Source organism: Mustela lutreola, chromosome 2 (assembly GCF_030435805.1).
Source record: "Mustela lutreola isolate mMusLut2 chromosome 2, mMusLut2.pri, whole genome shotgun sequence".
Lineage (NCBI taxonomy): Eukaryota > Metazoa > Chordata > Mammalia > Carnivora > Mustelidae > Mustela > Mustela lutreola.
Genome location: NC_081291.1, coordinates 127,900,272 through 127,927,511, shown reverse-complemented (window position 1 = coordinate 127,927,511; position 27,240 = coordinate 127,900,272). Strand labels below are relative to the sequence as shown.

The 27,240-nt window shown below is 34.0% G+C and overlaps 1 protein-coding gene across 3 annotated transcripts in view; it reads right to left on the bottom strand.

The window, feature by feature from the left end:
• The window catches only part of SPATA16 (spermatogenesis associated 16), a 259,451-nt gene that overhangs the window by 162,809 nt on the left and 69,402 nt on the right, over nucleotides 1-27,240 (bottom strand). For all 3 annotated transcript variants that reach the window (XM_059163453.1, XM_059163451.1, XM_059163452.1), the window contains exon 3: nucleotides 20,265-20,410. In XM_059163453.1, the coding sequence (XP_059019436.1) occupies nucleotides 20,265-20,410 (146 nt within the window). The remainder of the gene's footprint in view (nucleotides 1-20,264; nucleotides 20,411-27,240) is intronic.

Here is a 27,240-nt window from a genome sequence, read left to right as displayed (position 1 = left end):
CAAATTTTATTTATTTACTTTTGCTTATCAATTTTTGTTTTAATTTTTCCTAGCTTTATTAAGGATTACTTGATAAAAATTGTATATATTTAAGGTATAAAATGTGATGATTTGATAATGCACACATTGTGAAATTACTGCAATCAAGTTAACTAATGCATTATTACCTCACATGGTTACTTTGGGAGGGGTGAAAACACTTATGATTTACTCTCATAGCAAAATCCAAGTATACAATACACTGTTATTAACTATAGTCATCATGCTGTATGTTAGATTCCCAGAACTTAATTCATCTTATAACTGAAAGTTTGTACTCTTTGACCAGCATTTCATTTCTCCTACCTCCCAGGCCCTGGCAATCACCATTCTACTCTCTGGTTATATGGAATTAGACGTATTTAGATTTCACATATAAGTGAGATCATACAGTATTTATCTTTCTGTATGTGGCCTATTTCACTTGGCAAAATGTTCTCCAGGCTCATTCATGTTATCACAAATAATAAATCTCCTACATTTCATGGCTGAATTATATTCCAATGTGAGTGCATGTGTGTATACACATCACATTTTCTTTATCCATTCATCCATCAACAGACATTCAGATTGTTCCCATATCTTGACTATCAAGAAAAATGTTTTAATGAGCATAGAAATACAGATATCCTTTCAAGATACTGACTTTATTTCTTTAGGTATGTAATCAATAGTGGGATTGCTGGATCATATAGTAGTTCTATCTTTAATTTTGAGGACTCTCTACATTTTTTTTTCTAAAATGGCTATACCAGTTTACAATTCCATCAACAGTGCACAAGCATTCTTCTTTGTCCATATCCTTGGCGACCCTTGTTATCTCTTGTCTTTTTGATAATTGCCATCCTAAATAGGTATGAGGTGATACTTCATTGTTTTGATATACATTTCCCTGATGATTAGTAATGTTGAGGCCTATTCACGAATCTCTTGGCCATTTGTATGTCTTCTTTGGAAAAACAACTATCGGGGTCTTTTGCCAATATTTTAATCTGTTGTTGTTGGTGGTGGTGGGTTGTTTTTTTTTGTTTGTTTTTGTTTTTGTTTTTTTGGCTTTTGGGTTGTAAGAGTTCCTTATATATTTTGGATATTAACCCTTTATCAAATATATAGTTTGAAAATATTTTCTACGGTTCCATAGGTTGCCTTTTCTTTTTGTTCATTGTTTCCTTTGTTGCCTGAAGCTTTTTAATTTAACATAGGTCCACTTGTTTACTTTTGCTTCTGTTGCTTGTGCTTTTAGTGTCATATCCAAAAAATCAATGCCAAGACCAATGTCGAGAAACTTTTTCACTACATTTTCTTTTAGGACTTTTATGCTTTTAGATCTTACTTTTAAGTCTTTAATCCATTTTGAGTTGATTTTTGTAAATGGTATAAGGGTCTAATTTCATTCTTTTGCATGTGGATATCCAGTTTTCTCAGCATCAATTATTGAAGAACTATCCTTTCCCCATTGTGTATTCTTGGCATCCTTGTCATAGATCCATTTTTCATATATGTGTGAGTTCATTTCTAGGCTGTATGTTTTGTTCTATTGATCTATGTGTCTGTTTATATGCCAATATCATTCTAGTTTGATTTCTTTGTTAGCTTTGTAATATAGTTTGAAATCAGAAAATGTAATGCCTCCAGCTTTGTTCTTTCTCAAGATTTATCTGGCTAGTTGGCTTTTGTGTGGTTCCATATGACTTTTAGGATTGCTTTTTCTACTTCTGTGAAAAATGTCATTGGAATTTTCATAGTGATTGCACCAAACCTATAGATTGTTTTGGGCTCTATGAATATTTTAACAATATTAATTCTTTCAATTCATGAATACAAGGTATCTTTTCATTTATTTGTGTCTTCTATCTTTCATTAATATCTTACAGTTCTTAGTGTACAGGTTATTCATCTTCTTGATTAAATTTATTCCTAAGTAGTATTTTATTATATTTGATGCTATTATGAATAGGATTATTTTCTTAATGTCTTTTTCAAATAATTCATTGTTACCATATAAAGATGCAAACGATTCTTGTATGCTGATTTTGTTTTCTACATTTTACCCAATTTATTTATTAGTTCTAACAGTTTCTTGATAGAATCTTTAGGGTTTCTCTATGTAAGATCACACCCTCTGCAAATAGAGACAATTTAACTTCTTCCTTTGCCATTTACATGCACTTATCTTTCTTACCTAACTGTTCTGGCTAGGACTTCCAGTACTATGTTGAATATGAGTGGTTAGAGTGAGCATTCTTGTCTTGTTCCTGGAATTAGAAGAAAAGCTTTCAGCTTTTCACCATTGAATATGATGTTAGCTGTGGACTTGTCATTTATGGCCTTGATTATATTGACATCACATTTCTTTATTACCTAATTTGCTGAGAGGTGTTTCTTTTTTTTTTTAATCATCAGGCTTTTGAATTTGTCAATGCTTTTTATGCATCTATTGGATAATCGTATGATTTTTATCTTATTTTGTTAAGGTGATATATTATGTTTTTTCATTTGCATATGTTTAACCATCCTTGCAGCTCAGGAATATATCCCACTTGATCATCATGCACGATCCTTTTAGTATGCTGTAGAATTCAGTTTACTAGTATTTTGCTGAGGATTTTTTTTTTTTTTGGTCTATATTTATCAAGGATATTGGAATGTAATTTTCTTTTCTTGTAATATTCTTATTTGGCTTTGTTATCAGTGTAATGCTGGCCTTGTAAAATTAGTTTGGAAGTATTTTATTCTCTTCTATTTTTTGGAAGAGTTTGAGGACTGGAGTTAATTTTTCTCATGTTTGATATAATTCACCAGGGAACCCATCTGGTCCTGGCCTTTTTTTTGGATAGGAGGCTTTTGATTATTCCTTCAATTTCTATCCTTATGGGTCTGTCCAGATTTTCTGTTTCTTCATAATTCTGTCTTGGCAGTTTATACATTTCTATAAATTTGTCCAAGTCTTCTGGGTTATTGAATTTTTGATATATAGTTGTTCATGGTATTCTTTTATAATCTTTTGTATTTCTGTGATATAAGCTGTCGTGTCTTCTCTTTCATTTATAATTTAATTTGAGTCCTCTCTTCTTTTCTTGGTTAGTCTACATAAAGTTTGCCAATATTGTTTATTTCTTCAAACCACCAATTTCTAGTTTTGTCGATTTTTTCTCTTGTTTTTCTAGTCTACATTTCATTTATTTTTGCTCTAATCTTTATTCTTTTCATTTTTCTACTATAGGTTTAGTTTGTTCTTTTTCAAGTTCCTTGAGGTACAAAGTTAGGTTGTTCATTTAACATTTTCCTTTCTCTCTAAATTAATTTCCATTTATCTCTATAAACTTCCTTCTTAGAATTGCTTTTGCTGGTTCCCATAAGTTTTGGTATGTTGTTTTTGTTTTTGCTTGTCTCAAGATATTTGATTTTTTTCTTTGACCCACTGGATTTTCAGGAGTATGTTGTTTAATTTGCATGTATTTGTAAATTTTCCAATATTCCTCCTTTCATTATTTCTAGTTTCATACCACTGTGGTCAGAAAAGATATCTGACATGATTTCAATCTTTTAAAAATCTTTTAAGACTTACTTTGTGGCTCTATTTATGATCCTGGAGAATGTTCCACATGAGCTTAAAAAGGATGTGCATTCTGGTACTATTGGATGGAATATTCTATATATATATATATATATACATAGATTTTTTAATTTAGTTACCCTCCCCTCTGCCTAACCTGCCAGACTGCCCCTGCATATATTTGTTAGGTCCATTGGTCTGTAGTATCATTCAAGTCTGCTTTTCCTTTTTGATTTTCTGTCTGGATAATTTATCCATTTATTGAGAGAGGGCTATCAAAGTCCCCTGTTATTATTGTATTTCTGTCAATTCCTTCCTTCAGTTCTGTTAACATTGCTTTCAATATTTACGTGCTCCAGTGTTGGCTCCTATAGGTTTTCTAGGCTGATGGGACTGCCTCTGGAATTGCAGTTGACATGAATTGGAGCCAGGTCACTTGGCTGTTGCTGTATCCATACTGGGATCTGCAGTTGGTGGGCCTTTTCTAGGGACCTAGATGGGGTTGTATTATGTCTGGTCCCTGCCTCTAAGACCTTGCTTGGTACAGTTGAAGCTGGGACAAGGGTCCACTTCAGGATCTGCAGACAGTGCCTGTTACCATGTATGTAGATAGATCTTGCTCCTCCAGGTCTCTGGAAGGGCTCCTACTGGGTCACTAAGTGGCTTTTTGTGCAGGTAGGCTGGTTTCAGAGTTTTGGTGGCAGGGGCCAGAAATAAGTCCCAGGGCTGCTACAGAATTCATAGACTGGACTGAGGTCTATTATTTTGGCTCTGGAGGCATGGGTGGTCCTGTCTTTCACCAGATCCTTGGATGGTGGGACTGCTTGTGGACTGTGATTAAGAGGGACTGAAGGTGGGTTCAAGTCACTTCACTGGGTCTATTACCTGAGGCACAGGCAGGCATGACTTCTCCTAAGACGCTTGGTGTGCCAGGGGCAGGATCAAGGGGTCAGAGCATTTTCCAAGTCTGTAGCTGAAACCACTAAAGGTGAGTCACCCTCTTTGTTGTAGACCTTGTTGAAAGGATTATCAAGACAGCCTTCTTGGTCTTGTGCTCAACCAGGGCACACAATCTCCTAGATCCCAAAGCTCCCGCAAAGGCACTTCTCTCTGTGGATGGCTGATAAATTACTGTTTTTGAAAGGGGATATAAACTGGGAAACTTCAATTCTGCTATCTTGCTGATGTCACTCTTGGCCAAATTTTGAAAGTTCAGTTATGGTAAAGAAGAAAGTGCTATATTTAAAATATCTCATTTCATGAAATCTGCAAGAAATTTGCAAAATTTGTTTCTTCTACTATGAATAAGTTCATTTAAAATTGAATATCTGCAAAGCTTTTTAAAAAAAGTTTTTATTTAAATTCCAGTTATACAACATGATATCAGTTTCAAGTGTACAGTACAGTGATTGAACACATCCTTATAACACTTGGTGCTTATCACAAAAAGTGCACCCCTTAATCCCCATCACCTATTTAACCCATCCCCCAATTCACCTCTCCTCTGATAATCCTGGGAACACCTCTGTGAACAAATTGATGGTTTGCCTCTCTCTTTTTCCCCTTTGTTTGTCTTGTTTCTTAAATTCCTCGTATGAGCAAAATCATGTGGTGTTTGTCTTTCTCTGACTTACTTCTTCCAGCATTGTACTTTTTAGCTCCATCCACATTGTTGTAAATGGCAAGATTTCATTCATTTTTATGGGCAATATTCTATTGTATATACAACCTTGGGGTGTGTGTGTATATATATGTACATGTTATGTACATGTTATGTACATATATATACACAATATGTACATATATATACATACACATAACACAACATGTTATGTGTATATGTACATGTTGTGTACATATATATATACACATATACATATTGTGCACAATATGTATATATATGTGTGTGTGTGTATATATACATATAAGCTGCTCTTTATCCTTGTATCAGTTGATGGGCTTTTCGGCCATTTTCACAATTTGGCTATTGTATATAATACTGCTATAAATATTGGGGTACATGTATCCCCTTGAATTATTATTTTTGTACTCTTTGTGTAAATACCTAGTAGTATGATTGCTGGATCATAGGATAGTTCTATTTTTAATTTTCTGAGGAAGTTCCATTCTATTTTTTATGGTGGTTGCACCAGTTTGCATTCCCACCATCAGTACAAGAAGGCTCCTTTTCCTCCACATCCTCAACACCTGTTATTTCTTAGGTTGTTGATTTTAGCCATTCTGACAGGTGTGAGGTGATATCTCATTGTCATTTTCCTGATGGTGAGTGAGGTTGAGCAGCTTTCCATGTGCCTGTTGGCCATCTGGATGCCTTCTTTGGAAAAATGTTTATTTATTTATGTCTTCTGCCCATTTTTAAATTGAATTATTCATTTTTTTGGTGTTGAGTTTTATAAGTCATTTATATATTTTAGATGCTAACCCTTTACTGGATATGTCATTTGCAAATATCTTCTCCTACTCCACAGATCACCTTTTAGTTTTACTGTTTCCTTTGCTGTGAAGAAGGTTTTTGTTGTTGTTGTTGTTAGTTTTTTTTTTTTTTATCTTGATGAAGTCCCAATAGTTTATTTTTGCTTTTGTGTCCTTTGCATCAGGAGATATACCTAGAAAGAAATTGTTATGGCCAACTGCAAAGAGGTTACTGCCCATGTTCTCCTCTAAGATTTCTATGGTTTCAGGTTTCATATTTAGGTCTTTAATCCATTTTGAATTTATTTTTGCACATGGTGTAAGAAAGTGGTCCAGTTTCATTCTTTTACATGTTGCTGTCCAGTTTTCGCAACATTTGTTGAAGAGGCAGTTTGTTTTCCACTGCATATTCTTTCCTGCTTTGTTGAAAATGAATTGATCAGATAGTTGTGAGTTCATGTCTGCATTTTCCATTCTGTTCCATTGTTCTATGTATCTCTTTTTGAGCAAGTACCATAGTGTTTTGATCACTATAGCTTTGAATATAATTTGAATAGTAATAAAATTTGATATATTACTATATCAATATAATACATATTGTATTATATTGTAATATAATTTGAAGTCCAGAATTGTGATCCCTCTAGCTTTGCTTCCCCCCTTCCAAGTTTCTGTTGGGTATTTGGGGTCTTTTGTGGTTTCATACAAACCTTAGGATTGTTTGATCTAGTTCTGTGAAGTTCTAGTTCAATCTGTTGATATTTTGGTAAGTATTGCATTAAATATGTAGATTGCTTTGGGTAGTATAGACATTTTAACACTATTTGTTCTTCCAATTCATGAGCAAAGAATGTCTTTCTATTTCTTTGGGTCATCTTCAATTTCTTTCATCAGTGTTTTATAGTTTTCAGAGTACAAGTCTTTCACCTCTTTGGTTGGGTTTATTCCTAGGTATCTTACTATTTTTGGTGCAATTATAAACGGATTGTTTTTTTCATTTCTCTGTCTGCTGCTTCATTATTGGTGAATAGAAACTCAACAGATTTCTGCATGCTGATTTTGTATTCTGTAACAACTGAATTCATTTACTAGTTCTAGCAGATTTTTGGTGGAGTCTTTCAGGTTTTCTGTATACAGTATTATGTCTTCTGCAACTAATGAAACTTTTACTTTTTCCTTGCTGATTTGGATGCCTTTTATTTCTTTTTGTTGTCTGATTGCTGTGGCTAGGACTTTCAGTACTATGTTAAATAACAGTGGAGAGAGTGGACATCCTGTCTTGTCCTGACCATAGAGGAAAATCTCCCACGTTTTCCCACTGAGGATGATATTAGCTGTGGGTTTTTCATATTTGGCCTTTATTCAATGTTGAGGTATGTTCCCTCAATTCCTGCTTTGCTGAGAGTTTTTATCATGAATGGATGTTGGGATTTGTCAAATGCTTTTTTTGCATCATCTTTTTTATCATGAATGGATGTTGGGATTTGTCAAATGCTTTTTTTGCATCATCTTTTTGGAGTCTTTATCTGATTTTGATATCAAGGTAATGCTGACCTCATAGAATAAATTTGGAGGTTCTCTTTCCTTTCCTAATTTTGCAATAGTTTGAGAAGAATAGATGTAATCTCTTCTTTCGACCTTTGATAGAATTTGCCTGTGAAGCCATCTGGCCCTGTTTTTGTTTGTTGGGAATTTTTTTGGTTACTGATTCAATTTCTTTTTTGATTATTGGTCTGTTCAGTTTTTCTGTTTCTTCCTGTTTCGGTTTTGGTAGTTTATATTAGAGTTTCTAGGAATTTATCCTAGGTAGTCCAATTTGTTGACATATATGTTTTCATAATTTTCTTTGTTTTTCTGTGGTGTTGGTTGTTATTTCTCCCCTCTCTTTTGTGATTTTACTTATCTGGGTCTTTTTTCTTTTCTTTTTGATAAGTCTAGCTAGAGATTTATCAATATTATTGAATTTTTCAAAGGACCAGCTCCTGGTATTACTGATGTGTTCTATTGGTTTTGCTTTATTTTTTAATTTTTGTATCATTTATTTCTGCTCTAATCTTTATCATTTCCTTTCTTCTGTTGGCCCTAGGCTTCTTTTGTTGTCCTTTAGGTATAAGGTTAGTTTGTTTATTTGAGAGTCTTCTTATTTCTTAAGGTAGGCTTGTATTGCCATGTACATCCCCCTTAGGACCACTTTTGCTGCCTCCCAAAGGTTTTGTTTGGACTGTTGTGTTTCATTTTTATTTGTTTCCGTGTATTTATTTTTTTATTTCTTCTTTGATTTCCTGGTTGACCATGTTTGGTGGCATGTTATTTAACTTCCCTGTTTTTGTGGTCTTTCAAAATTTTTTCTTGTTGTTGGTTTCTAGTTTCATAGTATTGTAGTCAGAAAAGGTGCATGGTATGATTTCAATCTTTTTGTAATTGTTGAGGCCTGATTTGTCACCCAATATGTGATCTGTCCTTGAGAATATCCCATGTACACTCAAAAAGAATGTATATTGGAACACTGAAAAAAAAAAAAAAGAATGTATATACTGCTGTTTTAGGATGCAATGTTCTAAACATATCTGTTATGTCCATCTGGTTCAGTGTCATTCAAAGCCAATTTCCTTGTTTATTTTCTGTTTAGATGATCTGTCCATTAATGTAATGTTAAATTCTTCTGCTATTGTATTATTATAATCAATCAGTTTATTTTTTTAAATTGCTTATTTATTTGGGTGCTTCTATATTGGGTGCATAAACATTTACAATTGTTATAGCTTCCTGTTAGATTATCTCCTTTATTATGATATAGTGCTCTTGTTTGTCTGTTGTTACATTCTTTGTTTTAAAGTCTAGTTTGTTTGATATAAATATTACTACTCTGGCTTTCTTTTGACATCCATTTGTGTGATAAATAATTCTCCATCCCCTCACTTTCAATCTACAGGTGTCTTTAGATCTTACATGAGTCTCTTGTATGCAGCATATAGATGGGTCTTGTTTTTTTAATCCATTCTGACACTAATGTCTTTTGATCAGATCATTTAGTCTATTTACATTCAAAGTAATTATTGATGGATATGTATTTAGAGCCATCTCATTACTTGTTTTGTCATTGTTTCTGGAGATTTCTCTAATCCTTTCTTGTCTCCTTCACTTTTGGTCTCTCTGTTGTACTCAAAGATTCACCTTTATTACTTCTTGCAGGGCTGGTTCAGTGGTCATGAACTCCTTTAATTTTTGCTTGTCTAAGAAACTCTTTCTCTCCTCTATTCTGAATGATAGCTTTGCTGGATAGAGTATTCTTGGCTGCAGGTTTTTCCCATTCATTATTTTGAATATATCATGGCACTCTCTTCTGGCTTGTCAAATTTCTGTTGAGAAATATCCAGCTAGCCTTATCGGTTTTGCCTTGTAAGTTAAGGACTTCTTTTGTCTTGCCGCTTTTAAGATATTTCCTTTATCACCATACTTTGAAAATTTAATTATAATATGTCTTGGTGTTGGCTTGCTTTTTTTGATTTTGGTGGGAGTTCTTTGTGTCTCCTGGACCGGGATGTTTGTTTCCTTCCCCAGATTAAGGAAGTTTTCTGCTATTATTTCTTGAAATAAATTTTCTTCTCTCTTTTCTCTCTTCTTCTGGGATTCCTATAATACAAATGTTATTATGTTTGATGGAATCACTGAGTTCCCTAAATCTATTCTAGTGTTTCATAACTCTTTTCTTTTTTGTTCAGCTTCATTATTTTCAATTATTTTGTCTCCTAGGTCACTAATTCATTCCCCTGCTTCTTCTAGCCAGCTGTACTTCGCATCAAGCCTGTTTCCAATCTCATTTATTGCATTCTTCATCTCTGATTCTTTTTTTAACTTTTTTTTTTAATCTCTGTGGTAAGGGTCTCATTGATGTCTTCTATTTTTTCTCTCAAGCCCAGTGAGTATCTTTATAATTATTGCTTTGAATTCTCAATCAGGCGTGTTACTCATAGGTCTTCTGCTTAGATCTCTGGCTATGGCCTTATTCTTTCATTTGGGATGAATTCCTCCATCTTGGAATTTTGTCTAAGTTTCTGCTTTCTTCTCTGTGTTAGAAAAGCCAGTTATGTGTCCTGCTCTTGAAAATAATAGCCATATGAAGAAGGGCATTATGCTGTGTCCAGGGCCTGGTGCTTCAGTGTGTGCTGCATATGCTCTGTTGTATTTTGGCTGCTTTATCCTTTAAGATAGTCATCTGCTATCCAGGATCTATAATGAACTCCTCAAACTCAACACACACAAAACAGAAAATCATATCAAAAAATGGGCAGAAGATATGAACAGACACTTCTCCAATGAAGACATACAAAAGGCTATCAGACACATGAAAAAATGTTCATCATCACTAGCTATCAGGGAGATTCAAATTAAAACCACATTGAGATATCACCTTACATCACTTAGAATGGCCAAAATTAGCAAGACAGGAAACAACATGGGTTGGAGGGGATGTGGAGAAAGGGGAACCCTCTTCCACTGTTGGTGGGAATGCAAGTTGGTGCAGCCTCTTTGGAGAACAGTGTTGAGATTCCTCAAGAAATTAAAAATAGAACTTCCCTATGACCCTGCAATTGCACTCCTGGCTATTTACCCCAAAGATACAGATGTAGTGAAAAGAAGGGCCATCTGTACCCCAATGTTTATAGCTTCAATGGCCACAGTCGCCAAACTGTGGAAAGAACCAAGATGCCCTTCAACAGACGAATGGATAAGGAAAATGTGGTCCATATACACTATGGAGTATTATGCCTCCATCAGAAAGGATGGATACCCAACTTTTGTAGCAACATGGATGGGACTGGGAGAGATAATGCTGAGTGAAATAAGTCAAGCAGAGAGAGTCAATTATCCTATGGTTTCACTTATTTGTGGAGCATAACAAATAGCATGGAGGACATGGGGAGTTAGAGAGGAGAAGGGAGTTGGGGGAAATTGGAAGGGGAGGTGAACCATGAGATACTATGGACTCTGAAAAACAATCTGAGGGGTTTGAAGTGGTGGGGGTTGGGAGGTTGGGGTGCCAGGTGGTGGGTATTATAGAGGGCATGGATTGCATGGAGCACTGGATGTGGTGAAAAAATAATGAATACTGTTATGCTGAAAATAAATAAAAAATAAATTTTAAAAAATAAAATAAAAATAAAGGCAAAAAAAAAAAAAAGTCATCTGCAGAGGTTCTCCCTGTCTTTTGTGGGCAGGGTTTGGTCCTTGGCTTGAATGTGATGAATTTTAACTAGGTGTGCTACGGTTTGCTTCTGAAATGGACTTGATACCACCTCCACCAGAACTGAGGTCTTGTAGAACTCTCTGGTCACGTGACATGAGTGGTTTGTGTTGGTCTTCCTGGGAAGGTCCTGCTGCATTGGGATTGAGGGAAGCTTGAATGAGAATGGCAGAATGGCCAGAGTGAGGAGGGCTGTTGGGGGGATTGGTGTAAGCAAGTTGGGCAATGAATGCCAACTCTGTGTTTCTGCTGGGGGGTGGGGGTGTGAGAAAATAGTGACAGGGAGCTCCTTTGTTCCCAGAAAGGTGTTTCTGGAGTTCTGCCTCTCAGGGACTTGCTCCAAGAAGAGTAGAAAATCTACTGCCTCCTCCCACCCCTTTCTCTATGCTCCAGGCATTCTACAGATTGCTAATTTCCATGTTGTCTGTCCTTGGGTTATTTGCCTGCTTTCTCTCCAAGAGCAGGGCACTTCCTTCCAGGCTATATCCCAATCAAACCTGCTGACCTTCAAACTCCAGGCTTTAATCCCCACTGGTTATAAGAGCTTGTGAAATTTGGTCCCTTTCATTTTCTAAACTATGGATTTGGGGAAACATTCTACTACTGTGTTCCTGTGTACTCCTCTCGCTTTTGCCTTTCTCTGTGATCATGCCCCCCTCCACCACCACAGCACCCATGATTTGTTTCTCCCTTAAACAATGTCTCTGCATATCCTACCTTCTTTGATGTGACTGTTTTTCTTCCTTTAGTTATAGAGTTTGTTCTATCAGTCTTCAGGTCAATTTCTGGGGTATTTAGGATGATTGGTAATTATCTAGTTGTGTTGATGTGAGAAGACAAGCCTAGGGTCCTCCCACTCCATGATCTTCCTCTGTCTCCAAGTATCTGTAATGCTTTAAGCTTATATCACCACTGAACATTTTAATTATTCCCAAAGTTGTGGATATGACACCTTAAAAGTTATATTTTCCTAGATGTTTCAAAATTGTCTACTGAGTTTCTGATGGGTTCAAAAAGGTATCTTAAAAGTAACAGTCTCATCGATGCATATGTAGAGTTTATTGGTATTAATAAATACCATGGGAAATAATCTGCATTTGTTATTCATGGTAGAATTGAAATAAAATACAAATCTGATATATTTTGCATTCAGGGAGGACTTTAAGCAGTTTATGTGCTATAAAGATAAAAAGATTATAAAACTGATGGAAAGAGAAGTTAAATTTCTCATCAAAGTCAAAGCTAGTAAGTGATAAGGCAGACATTCAAATCATGCCTTTGGTGTTTTTTGTTTCTTTTCTTTCCTTTCTTTCTTTTTATTTGGGGGGGTTATTTTATTTTCTTAAATTTTGACCCATGGGTCATTTAAATGTTTAATTTCCAAGTATTTGGAGAGATTTTCTAGACATCTGACTATTAATCATTTCTAATTTAATTCTTTTAACCATATTCCACTGTGGTTAGGGAACAAACTGTATCAGATTTCACATTTTCAGAATTTTATTGAGTTTTATTTTTTATCTCTGGTAATACTCCTTATGTTCTGCCTTGTTCTGATATTAACATACCCAAGCCTGACACAAAAACAAGTTTTTATGTTTACTATATAGTACATCATTTTTCTCCCTTTTATTCTCTATATCTTTTTGTAAGTAACATATATTTGAATGTTGGTATTTAATCCAGATTGGCAATATCTGCCTTTTAATTGGAATGTTTAGTCAATGTACATTTAATGTAACTATAGTTTGGTTCAACTCTAACATCTTGCAATTATCTTCCAGTGTTTCATTCATTTTTTGTTTCTTTCACCTTCCTGACTTATTTTTGGTTAAGTATATCTTCAGTATATAATTTTAAGTTCACTATTGGCTTTCTAGCTGTACTTTTCTATCTTTTAAGGTTTACTCTAGGCATTATAATGTGCAACCTTAATTTAACACAGACTATTTAGAGTTAATATTGTACTATCTCATGTAAAAATATTAGTAGTAAAATTCCATTTGTGCTCTCTCCCACAGGACTTGTGTTATTGTCATCAATAATAATAATTCACATAAAATAATAAATAAATTAAATAATAAAATAATCATAATTCACATCAATATATGTAATCTTTTTATAATTTATCTTTCATCAGTTTAAAGTTATCCCACTGTATTTTGGCCTCCATTATTTTTCTTTTTTTAAAAGATTTTTTAAAAAAAGATTTCATTTATTTATTTGAGAGATAGAGATGGAGATAGAGAGAGAGAGAGAACATAAGCAAGGGGAGGGCCAGAGGGGAAATGAGAAGCAGGCTTCCCAGTGAACAAAGAGACCAACCAGGGTTTGATTCCAGGACCCTGGGATTGTGACCTGAGTGAAGGCAGACACGTAATCAACTGTTCTACTCGGGCACATCAACCTCCTTTATTTCTGATTAAAAGTCACCTGTTACTTATATCATTGTTCCCTTTTATGTAATGTACTATTTTCCTTTGACTCCCTTAATATTTCTCTCCATGTTGGGTTTTCAAGAGTTTGATTATGATGTTCCTAGATGTAGTTCTTTTTATTTTACCCTAGTTGGGGCTGACTGGATATCCCCATTTTTTAATCAAATTTGGAAAATTTTCAGTAAATATTTTGATGTCCTATTCTCTCTTTCTTTTCCTTTTGAAACTTCAATTACATGTATGCTAGATTTCCTGCTACTGTCCCTGAGAACAGGTCACTGAAGCAATGGTTAATTTTTTAAAATCTCTCTTCTTTCCATTCTTCATACTAGGTAATTTCTGTAAATTCATCTTCAGTCTTTAGCAGTATCCAAACTAATGCTAAGATCAATCAGTACATTTCAAAATGTCAGGTATTTTATTAATGTATGCCAAAATCTCCATTTGGTTCTTAGTTTCTATTTTTCTGTTGAGAGTCTCATCTCTTCAGTCATTATTATAATCTTTATCTCAAGGGCCTTGGCCCAAAAATAGGTAATGGCTTCTTGAAAATTTTTCTCTACCAATTCCAACATATGAGGCACCTTGGACTCTGTTTCTATGACTTGTATATTTGCCTATTTCTCTGCATGTATATTAACTTTTAATTTTATGCCAGACATTTCAGTTGAAACGTTGTAAGGAATTGGGATTATGACATCATCCCTGTAAACTTCTTGACTTTGTTGTTGTTATTGTTTGTTTTCCTCACCAAGCAGTTAAATAGTGTATACTCTTTATACTCTTGTACCTGTCATGCTTGGCTCTAGTCTTCATTAGGGCAGATCTCTTTTGGCTTAATCCTAATGTGTGGCCCTTTCTAGAGGTCATGGTCCTTATTCTTAAAGCATAGTCTTTCTGAGGTCTCAACTGAATGCCTGAGGTACTCAGTGAGGTCTTTTCACGCTGTCACTCCAACATGTCCCATCACTGCAGGGTGTCTCATATTTTCATTTAGCTATTATGCCTGCAGCACGCAATCTCTGCTACATGGAGTCTCACTCCTCACATTGGCTAAGAATCTATAATAAATCCTCATGCAGATTTCTGGTTCCATCCCCTCACATAGCTACCTTTTTTGTGGCCACTTACCCTATAAATTACAGCTTATTTTCAGCATAGTATTTAATCTCTGCCTCCTCAGGTCAGTGAGTTTGCAGTTTAACTTGATATCTATCTCCCTGAAATATGATAGGAAATTATTTTCCTAGCAAAAACTGATAAAATTGTGGGGCACACCATATGTATTTCCCTTCTCTCGAGGATCACGGTCCTGCCATGACCACTGTCCAATTCCTGAAAAGAGTTGCCTCATATATATTGTCCAGTTTTATTTGTTTACAGTAGAAAGATAGGTCCAATGCCAGTAACTCTGTCATAGGTGGAATTAAAAATTCATGGGTTTAGATTTAATTTTCACAAAACCTTGTGAAATAATATTTGTGAAGTAGGTACTATAATTATAACCCGATATTAAAGAGAATTAAACTCAGGCTAACTAATGAGTGGGGGAGTCAGATTTGAAGCCTAGATAGATTCCAGACTCTGCTCTGATTCAATATACTATATTGCCTCTGTAACATGAAATTATATTTATTTCCTTCATAGCATTTATCACATTCTTTTTTCTCATGTATTTATTTATATTTATTTGTTTTTTTACAATTTGACATTTCTCCTAATGTGTATAAATATATTTCCTGTTTACAACTGCTTCTCCACTGCACAGCATAGGGTTTAGGTAGGCATTCAATAAATATTTGTTGAATGAATGAAAGAATGAAGATGCCACCATTACAAAACAATTTTGAAAATGGGATCTTTTCTACATATTTGTTACTTTGCCTTCTACTTTGTGTCATCAAAATGCTGCAAGAAAAACAAGAATCTACAGATGAGAAACATGCAAAAAAAAGTTATATACACTATTAAAATCTTTACAATTATATATATCAAAATATAAATACAAGATAGAAAAAGTTATAGCACAATTTCTATTCTTGATAAGATAGCAGTAATTAGAAATCAATCTTAGGAATATTCAAAACATTTCCTGATTGGGGCGCCTGGGTGGCTTAGTGGGTTAAGCCTCTACCTTCAGCTCAGGTTATGATCCCAGGCTCCTGGGATCAAGCCCTGCATCGGGCTCTCTGCTCAACAGGGAGCCTGCTTCCAGCTCTCTCTCTCTCTCTGCCTGCCTCTCTGCCTACTTGTAATCTCTACCTATCAAATATATAAATAAAATCTTAAAAAAAAATTTCCTGATAAACAATGGCACTAGTCTGATGAGGTAAGAGTTGATGTGTTTGGTGAATCTAGGCAAAGCTTTTGGTTGAAGTAAAAAAGAAAAAAAAAAAAGGCAAAACAAAGCATGATATGCATATCAACCACTTTGGACATGTTATTAGGAAAAACAATTGTTAATAAGTGTTTCTAGAGCCTTTATCTCATTTATCATATTTTAAATAGCAATATGCATCTGATTAATTTCAAAATGTATCTTTGTTGAACTTAGAACCATGAAGTTATGGTTCTTGTAGTCTTGTACATGACATAACAATATGCACTTATTTTTATCAGAAGCAAAACTACAGATGATTTTTAAGCTAATTTTTGTGCTAACAAATCTCCTAAAGATATGCAGCAGACCTCACATTTACATAAAATTAAAGAAAGAATGCTTAGCAAATGCAAATAAATGCAAAAAGGGAATATTTTAATTTTGATTCATGATTAGTAGCAAGCATCACAAAGTGGTAATAATACAAAAGCAAAATTCTGCATTTGCTGTATAACTAATGGTTGTAAGCTATTTATAGATTGAGAATTCTGATTAATTTATTTTGAGAAATATATTTATTGATTATATATCAGACTCTGTTTTAAAATCCAAGATCTTTGAAAACACTTTAATATTAGAATCCTATGCACTGACTTCCACAGTTCTGCAGGATGACAAGCCCAAGAAAATGATTTATTTCACTTAGTGCATTATTAATTGTATGAACTGACTGTTTAACCTCTATTGATTTGCATTTCTTACTTAATGTTCAACTTAGAAACAGAAGCAAAAGTTATTTTACAATAGAAAAAGAAAAGATGAAACTTAATCCAAGTGTAATATTTAAGATCATTTTACTATTCACCATTGTATGTCCTCTTCTCAGCAGTTTTCAAATATTGAAAAAGTGCTCTTAGTTTTGAAACAAAAGTTGCTAAATCTAAATCATGAACCTATTGACCTGTAGCATTTTATTTTTCCTTATATTTGGATTGCAATGGAATTTTTTACTAATGTTCATTACTTATTTTTATAATACTGAATTAAGTTTTGACATGACCATTTCATTTGGAATTTTTTAATTATTAAATATGATTTAAAAATCCATCAAACCATTCTGATATCCAGGAGGTATTTTCCTTAATATGTAGGCCATGTTGGTGACCCTTTTTATGTACAGCAAAAATCATGGAGAAGGTGATAACTACTTCCAGTGCATCTCAACTTATTGTTTACATATGCCTATAAATTTTCTGGGTCAGTTCCAATTTCAAATATTTTTCCCTTTGTGACCACAAGTCACGTAAGTAGCCCAGATATTCCAACATTCTGACATATGGAAATATATGTTACATTTCCAATATTGGTTCTTTCAAGTGCAAACAGAACAAATTGTTTGACAGACTGTATGTCCTGATATCAGGTTTCAAAACTATATCCACATAAAATGTTTCCAAAAAGTATAGGGATGATTATGATTTTGTGTGTGTGTGTGTGTCAAAGAGACTCTGCCTTTCGGTTGTGTAGTTTATTTAGCAGGAAAACTTTTGATTTGAATTTCCCCAATGGCTAATGATGTTGAACATTTTTTCACGTGTCTGTTAGCCATTTGTATGTCTTCTTTGGAGAAGTGTCTGTTCATGTCTTCTGCCCATTTTTTGACTTGATTATTTGTTTTTTGGGTGTTGAGTTTGAGAAGTTCTTTATATATCTTGGATGACAGCCCATTATCTGTAGTGTCATTTGCAAATATCTTCTCCCTGGTTTGACTTTGGCTTTGCTGACTGTTTCCTTTGTTTTGCAGAAGCTTTTATCTTGATGAAGTCCCTAAAGTTCATTTTCACTTTTGTTTCCCTTGTCTTCGGAGACATGTCTTGAAAGAAATTGCTGAGGCCCATGTCGAAGAGGTTACTGCTGGATGGATTCCTGTCTCACATTAAGGTCTTTCATCCATTTAAAGTTTATCTTTGTTTATGGTGTAAGAGAACTGTTGAATTTCATTCTTCTGTATATTAACTGTCTAATTTTCCCGGCACCATTTATTGAAGAGACTGTCCTATTTCCAGGATATTTTTTCCTAATTTGTTGAAGATTAGTTGACCATAGAGTTGGGGGTCCATATCTGAGCTCTCTATTCTGATCCATTGATCTGTGTGTCTGTCTTTGTGCCAGTACCATGCTGTCTTGGTAATTACAGCTTTTATAGCTTGAAATCAGGCAACGTGATTCCCCCAGCTTTTTCTCTTTCAACATTTTCTTGGTGATTTGGGGTCTTTTCTGGTTCCATACAGATTTTAGGACTGTTTGTTCCAGCACTTTGAAAAATGTCAGTGGAATTTTGATCGGGATGGCATTAAAGGTATAGATTGCTCTGGGCAGCACAGACATTTTAACAAGGTTTATTCTTCCAATCCATGAGCATGGAATGCTTTTCCATCTTTTTGTGTCTTCTTCAATTTCTTTTATGAGTGTTCTGTAGTTCCTTGAGTATAGATCATTTACCTCTTTTGTTAGGTTTATTCCAAGGTACCTAATGGTTTTTGGTGCTATTGTAAATATAACTGATTCCTTAATTTCTCTTTCTACAGTTACATTGTTAATGTATAGGAAAGCAACTGATTTCTATGTATTTATTTTGTATCCTACTACATTACTGAATTGCTGTATGAGTTCTAGTAATTTGGGGGTGGAGTCTTTTGGGTTTTCCACATCAAATATGATGTGATCTGTGGAGAGAGAGACCCTCAGCCATCAGAAAGGATGAATACCTAACATTTGCATCAACATGGATGGAACTGGAGGAGATGATGCTAAGTGAAATAGGCCAGGCAGAGAACGAGAGTTATCATATGGTCTCACTTATTTGTGGAACATAAGGAATAGCATGGAGGACATTAGGGAAAGGAAGGGGAAAATGAAGTGGGGGAGAATCAGAGGAGGATATAAACCATGACAGACTATGGACTCCAGAAAAGAAACTGAGGGGTTTAGAGGGGAAAGGTGTGGGGGGATGGGTGAGCATGGTGATGGGTATTAAGGAGGGCACGTATTGCATGGAGCACTGGGTGTTATATGCAAACAATGAATCATGGAAACTACATCAAAAACTAATGATGTACTGTATAGTGACTAATATAACATAATAAAAACAAAGAGGAGAAAAACTTCTTTCAAGAAGGTTATCTTACGAATTTCAAAGTGATTTTGTTTGTGTATCCTTAATGGAAAGCTTAAACCTACAAACTCAAGGTCTCCTTGTGAAGAATCTTGGGTAGATCTTTTACGTCCTCGTGAATGTGGAGCTGTAAATGATGTTTGTCATGTTTGCAGATCTCCCATTCACAGGATGGGTCTTAGTATAACTGATAGCTGTTATTAACAAGGCAAACATTATGTTTTCATGCTGATATTAGCTTCTTATTTGCATCCAAAAGAAGCACAGATGTCTGAGATCAGAGAATAGACAAAACCAAAAGTTCTAGGTAAATTGTCCAAAGTTAGGCAGAAAGGGGAGGAGGTATTATAATTCTAAGGAAAACTTATTTGAAAAGCATAACATAATCAGTTTATTTTTGCCATAGATTCAGCTGAATATTATCCATGGTAAGAGCAAGGTCTTTAGGAAATAGAACATATGAGAGGTATATGTTTATAGAAGAAAAAGAGGCCTGGGTAAGCTTGGGGATTCTAGGAACCCACAAGATAACATAATGATACTTCTGAAGATGGATAGAAATATGAAAAAGAAATCCATAAGCACAATAAGTGTCTTGCACCTTTGGACAACTTTCACACCTACCCTTACATAGCATCCTTTGAATCAGCTATCCTATTACCAAATAAGCCATGAACATTAAGTCTCTGCTTATGGTTGACAGTCCAAATTTCCTTCTGCTATTCTCCATATCTTGTGCATTTTTGGAAATCCTTCTCATCCCTTACCTTATTCACTCTCCCCTCTCTTGCTGTAATAATTTGCTACTTCAGTTCTCTGCCTTTTTATTTTACCCTGCATTATGAGTAGCTGTTTATGTGTCTGTTCCTTCCATAGGTTTTGAGATGCCCTTTGTGCTCTCTATGATTGTCTAGGTTAACATAAATCAAGTAGTAAAGAAATTTTTTTTTGTTTTGCCTTTAAATTTAAATGAAATGGAAGTTGATTGTACAAGCTCACATAGTGCCCTCTGCTTGCATGAACAGTATTTACTTGCAGTTACTAATACTTCATTTTACCTGTGTGCATGATTCAGGGCAAGGTCAGGTTTCCTCATGCGTAGATAGCAGGTAACAAGCTTTGTCTCGATGAAACTTGCCACACTTGATATATCTTCAGCAGATGCTTCAAATGGTTTTCCCAGAGCTGCCCCTTTGCTGCAAAGCTTAAAAAAAAAATAATACCTTAAATTTCCTAATAATCTTGCCAAGTAATTTAGCTTTTATATTAGCAAAACATGTACATGTATGAATATTTTTTCCAAACTACAAGTTAAATATTAATATTTTGATTGTAAATTAAATAAATTGTTGCTGTTCACTGTTATTGGACTATCATATAAAATAAGTAACACATTTTACAGTAAAATGGTTCCTATAAAATATTTTAAAAGCATGATATATTTTAAGGGGGTACCATTTGCTAAGAATGTCTATTTTAAAAAATAAAGCATACAATAAGCAAAGATATTAACAGAAAACCAGGTATAAATCACATTAAATACCAGTGCTTTTATGAAAACCCAGCTGAGCAATGATCTAGCACACTATCAAGTTTGATTTAATATAATAAGGGGTATCGGAAGTAAACTCCTAGGAACCATTAACATGATCGGTGATTAATTTGAGTCTGAATCATATTCTCTAAGATGTTATTGAAAGAATAGAAGTGAAAATTTATTAGAATTTATTGGCAGAGGCCACGGTATCTGAAAAACATGGCAAGAATGTAGAATTCTTAATAAAAATTCCAGGAAGTCAGTGGTTTCTGGGCACCATAGATAAACTGTAGATGAAGAAAATAATTAATTTTTTAGGAGAACCCCAAACATTAAGAAGTCTCAATAATATGACAAGGGTACATCAGCACTTTTTCCCTCCGTGTTTTCTACTGTTCCTTGAATTAAGGCTGATGGGAAGATGAAACCCTACTTTCTGTTAAATGACCTTATTTAGAATACCTACTTTTTTGCTCTTTTCTATCTCCATCTGACATATATTGGAGAAAATTTTCTCACTGGGGACAATAATATTTGGAATTCATACCTATTTATATATACCTTAATATACATTTTTTTGTCTTCTAAACACCGTTTAATTTTTTCTAAACATTATTTAAATTATATAGTTTAAACTAATTTTTCTTTTATAGATTAAATTGAGATTGGCTTGCCATTCACATTATTTTTTAAAGTGAAATGCATTTGAGAATGGCTGTATTCTGTTCTAAAATGTATTTTATCCAAAAGCTGTAAGAGAAAATAAAATCTAGAATCTAGATGTTTAATATCATAGTTTGAATTGGTAGTTACCTGATAATATTATCTTTTGCTTGGATATCCTGTCAATTGTGAGAATTCATATCATTTAAAAGTCTTTTCCAATTTCATAGGTGAAAAATGTTGCCTCATTTATTTGGTCAATAAATGTTTATTGAATCTAAAACTAATGGCCAGACAAAACTTACTGCCTTTACACTTTAATTTGCATTAGATAGATCTTTTAAAATTGAATTTTGGTTAGGTTTAGTTCTGTGTAAATACCTGTTTTTTATTCCTTGTCTATTTCCATTGACATGCTAATCTCTTATTAATTTAAGAACTCTTTAGGTATATAAGCTATTATCCCTTTCTTGTAACAATTATATATACATAATACATAAGGGTCTTTCCTCTCAAATTATGTTTTAGAAAATAGTCAAATTTTATTCATGTTCTTAAAAGGATTCCCAGAGTATATATCATAAAACTCTTTTCTCAATTATTTTGAGGAAAAAAAGGAAAGACTATTTGTGGATGACCTTAGTTAATGTTAAGTTTGGATATTTTATAAAGATTACCTGATTGATAATAAAAGAGACAAAACACTTAATACTGATCTAGTAACTATTCCTGAGTCTGACCCTCACAAATGTCAAGGACGGTGTAAAAAGATCTTGAAATATAATTTAAGAAAGCACTGTAGAGGGGCACCTGGGTGGCTCAGTCAGTTAAGCATCTACCTCAGCTTAGGTCAGGACCCTGGGATCAAGTCTGCATTTGGCTTCCTGCTCGGTGGGGATTCTGCTTCTCCCTCTTTCTCCCTCTGCTCCTCCCCTAAGCTCCTGCTCTCTTGCTCTCAAATAAATAAAATAAAATCTGTTAAAAAAAAAAAAAAGGCACTGTAGTTTGAACATGGCAGCAGCTTGGGGCAGCATCAGAATCTCCCCTCTTCTATCAATCTGATCCTATAAGACCCAGAAATACCTAAATAGACAATTATTCAGAAAAAAAAGATTTGTGAATGGCATTAGCTCTTTATAAAACCCAAATCAGTACAAAACAAAACAAATAAAAATTGTGTAGTTTTATTTGTTGGTATATTGTCATTAAAACTCTAGACCTTCTTGATAAACTTGATCTTCAAAATGAAACCAATACTTTTTTCAAGTGTCAAATAGCCAAATCTCCTGAACTCACATAAAATCTTACACAAATCAGGGTGTAAACAAGGCACACATTGTGTGCATATTTTGTCATTTCTTCTTGTATTCCTCTCTGATGTGATGGAGCAGATAAGCCTCCTTTCTCAGGCAAACTTTTGGTGGGATGAATGGGTGGGCCATTCAGAAAGTAGTCAAGGAATAACCTCCATGAGGACATTCAGATCTTACATGGCAGGAGGAAGCAGACCTTTAGACTTAATAATATTAAGGGCTTTTTCCACAAACACTGAGAGAAAGTGAAGAATAAATGCCTGATCTTCTAACAACTGAAGTATTCTCTACTTCTACAAGATTGAAGGCCAGGAAAAGAATGAAAATGATCAATCTTTTTTTTATTAATTATTTTTATTAACATATAATGTATTATTTGCTCCAGGGTACAAGTCTGTGAATTGTCGGGCTTACAAATTTCACAGCACTCACCAAGCACATACCCTCCTCAATGTCCATAACCTAACCACCTTATCCCTACCACCACCAACCCCCAGCAACCCTCAACTTGCTTTGTGAGATTAAGAGTCTCTTATGGTTTATCTCCCTCCCAATCCCATCTTGTTTCATTTTATCCTTCCCTACCCCCCAAACCACCCACTCTGCCTCTCAAATTCCTCATATCAGGGAGATCATATGATAATTGTCTTTCTGATTGACTTACTTCGCTCAGCATAATACCCTCTAGTTCCATCAACATCATTGCAAATGGCAAGATTTCATTTCTTTTGATGGTTGCATAGTATTCCATTGAATATATATAGCACATCTTCTTTATCCATTCATCTGTTGATGGACATCTAGGTTCTTTCCATAATTTGGCTATTGTGGACATTGCTGTTATAAACATTTGGGTGCATGTGTCCCTTTGGATCACTACATTTTTAGAGGCAGGAGCAGGGAGTGGGGAATGGGTAAAGGGAATCAAAAGGTATAAACTTCCAGTTATAAAATAAATAAGTCATGGTGGTATAATGGACACCACAGTGAAAATAGTTAGTAATACTGTATTGCATATATGAAATTTGTGAAGAAATTAAATTTGAAAAGTCATCGCAAGAAAAATATATTTTTTACTATGTCTGGTGATGGATATTAACTAGACGTACTGTGGTGATCATTTTACGATAAAAATACCAGATCATCACTTGAAATCATTTTATCACCTAAACTAATATAATATTGTATGTCAACTGTACCTCAATAATAAAAAAGATACACAGTGAAAAAATTTGTTTTTGATAATTTCTATAATTTTCATGTTTTTATACCATAATAAATTATATATTGTATATAATTTTTGCATCTTTTTATATGCTTTGCTTCTTTTTATATGTTACCAATTAAAAAACTAAAATGTATTAAAATCTATTCATGTAACCATTCCAGTTGGGTGTTTCAATATCCCCCTCTAAACAAAAATAAAAATACTAGAAAGAAAATCACCAAAGACACAGAAGATCTGAACAACATAATCAACCAAAAAAATGTTAAATGACATATATATGTCATTTAACATATATATATATATATATATATATATATATATATATATAAAATGCATTCTGCTGTAGTTAGGTAGAGTATTATATATATATATATATAAATATTCTCTCTCTATATATAAAATATATATAAATATATATATAAAACCTAAAAAGACTATATTGTGGAGCATAAAACAAATCTCAACAAATTGAAAACACTGAAATCATTCAGAATATATATCTTCGGATCATAATGGAATTGAAACTCATCAGTAGAGAAGAAATAAATAAATAAACAATCCAATTTGAAAGTGGGCAAAAGACAAGAACAGACATTTCACCACAAAGGACATACAGAAGCAAACAAACACATAAAAAAGATCTTTAACAGCTTATTGTTTACCATAATTAGAGAAATGCAAATTAAAACTGCAAATTATGACTACAGAATGGCTAAAATAAAAATGATACCAAAAGCTGAGAAAGCCAAGAAATGATATCATTCACACATTGATGACAGATATGTAAAATGGTACAGCCGCTGGAGAAAACAATATGGCAGTTTCTTAACAAATTAAACATGCAGCTACTCTACAGCTCAACAATTGCACTTCTGGCCACTTATCCTAGGAAAATGAATGTTCACACAGAAATTCATTCATGAATGTTTATAGAACTTAATTCCTAACTGTCCCAAACTGGAAGCAATCTAGATGTCCTTCTGTGGGTGATGATTAAACTGTGGTACACCCATACTATGAGATACTGCAATGATGGATGAATGGATACTACTTGGTAATTTGAAGGAAAAACAGAGTGATACACACAACTTAAATGAATCTCTAGAGAATTATGCTGAGAAAAAAAGCCAACCCCCCAAATTTACATACTGCATTATTATATGACAAAATTATAGGAAAAGAGAACAGATTAGTAATTGTGAGAGATTAGTGGTTAGTGATGGGATGGGTGTTGTGGTTATAAAAGGCCAATGGGAAGGAATCCTTGTAATGATAGAACTGCCCTACATCTTGAGTGACTACATTCATCTACAGATCTTAAAACTGCACAGAACTAAATACATACACAACACACACATGAGTACAAGTAAACCTGGAGAAAGCTTAAGATTAGTAGATTGTATCAATTCTAATATTCTGATAACAATATGGTACTATATTTTGCAAGACCTCACTATTGGAAGAAACGGTATAAAGAATACATGGGATCTCTGCATTATATCTTGCAACTTCATATAAATCTATATTTATCTTAAATCTATATTTATCTCTATATTTATCTCAAGTAAAGCTTAATTAAAAATTACCATATTAGTATGTAAGTGTCTCTCATTTTTTCCTTCTCTGCCTTTTTTTTAGAACAGCTGTGATCATGTTTAACTGGGGTTTTAAATGAGAAGATAAATTATATCTGAGGGACTTTTTCCATAAAGTTTTTTCTGTGCCAAATTACAGACTGATTCCTATAATGAGGAATAGTAACTCATACTGAGGTTTGCTCTGAAGTTTTATTCAGAAGCCATTCTGAAAGGATGTATCCACCCCTCTACTTTCTCATCATCGTTGTCTCTTGTTTGAGGACATTTGTCATGAAATAAGGGTTGTGTTTAGTGATAGAGGGAATAATAGAGGGAAGTTGGCAAGTTCTTTTGGATGATTTCATTATTTATTTTTTTCTTAATCATCTTTCAGTTTGTTAGTGCCCACTTCCAAGTAATTCAAGAGGGGTCATGTAAATGGTAACTTTTCTGACCTAGTGCATAGCTGCAAATGTCTTTTTGTTAACATTATACATGCAAATTAACATGGGTGAGTATACATTTCTTGACACATAATCATTTCTCTGCAAATACATAGTTCTCCATTTACATTCTTGTATTTACCAGGTAAAGAAGAAAAAACAGCACTTTTTAAAAATGAAACAGAACATAATTTTTAAAAACTTGCTATATTGAGATTAATTCTTCTTCTACCCACTTAAGCCCCATGTTGCATCACCACTTCCTCATATCAGGGAGATCAGCTGGGAGGAGGGGGGTTGGGAGAAGGGGGTGGGATTATGGACATTGGGGAGGGTATGTGCTTTGGTGAGTGCTGTGAAGTGTGTAAACCTGGTGATTCACAGACCTGTACCCCTGGGAATAAAAATATATGTTTATAAAAAATAAAAAAATTAAAAATAAATAAATAAATAACTTGCTATATTGAAATTTCTTCCTTTTCCTCAAGCCTGTAGTTTTTTTTCTAGCTTCTTGTAATTCAAAATTATTTAAAAAAATATTGCTATCCTGAATTCAGATATGTTGTATTCTCATCTATTTTACCTGGTAAGAGGGATGTTCATTGTGTTTCCATACTCAGGGTATTTTTTTAACTTATAAAACTTATCTTCAGTTACATATTTGATTATTGATCTTATTCTAACTGCTGTGTTTTCTTTCTTAAGAAAGTAATTCTTAATTTGCATCTTATATCTTTATTCTTTAAGTTTTCTGGTTTTTTGTCACTTCCATATTCTAGGAGAATCTCAAGATTGATTGCAATATCATTGGCTTTTTTTGCCATTAAACTCTACTTCTTTAGTAGAGTTTACTTCTTCACAACATGAAGCACTATTTTCATGCCCATTGTGTTTATTCAGAATGCTATAACAAAATACCATAGATTGGATGTCTTAAAAAATGAAACAGTTATCTCTCATAGTTCTTAAGACTGGGAAGTTCAAGATCAGGATGCCAATATGGTTGAGTTCTGGTGAGGTTCTCTTACAAATATATAATGGACAGGGTCACCTCACATGACAGAAAGACAGACAACCAGAGAGCTCACTGGTGTTTCTTTTATGAGCTCACCCCCATTCATGAGGGCTGTTCTTCATAACTTAATCGCCCTTCAAATGCTCACCTCCTAATACCATGATATTGAGGATTAGACGTCAACATTATGAATTTGCGAGAGGGGGGTGGACACAAACATTCAGTCCATAGAACTCATTTCACAGATGAGGAAACTGA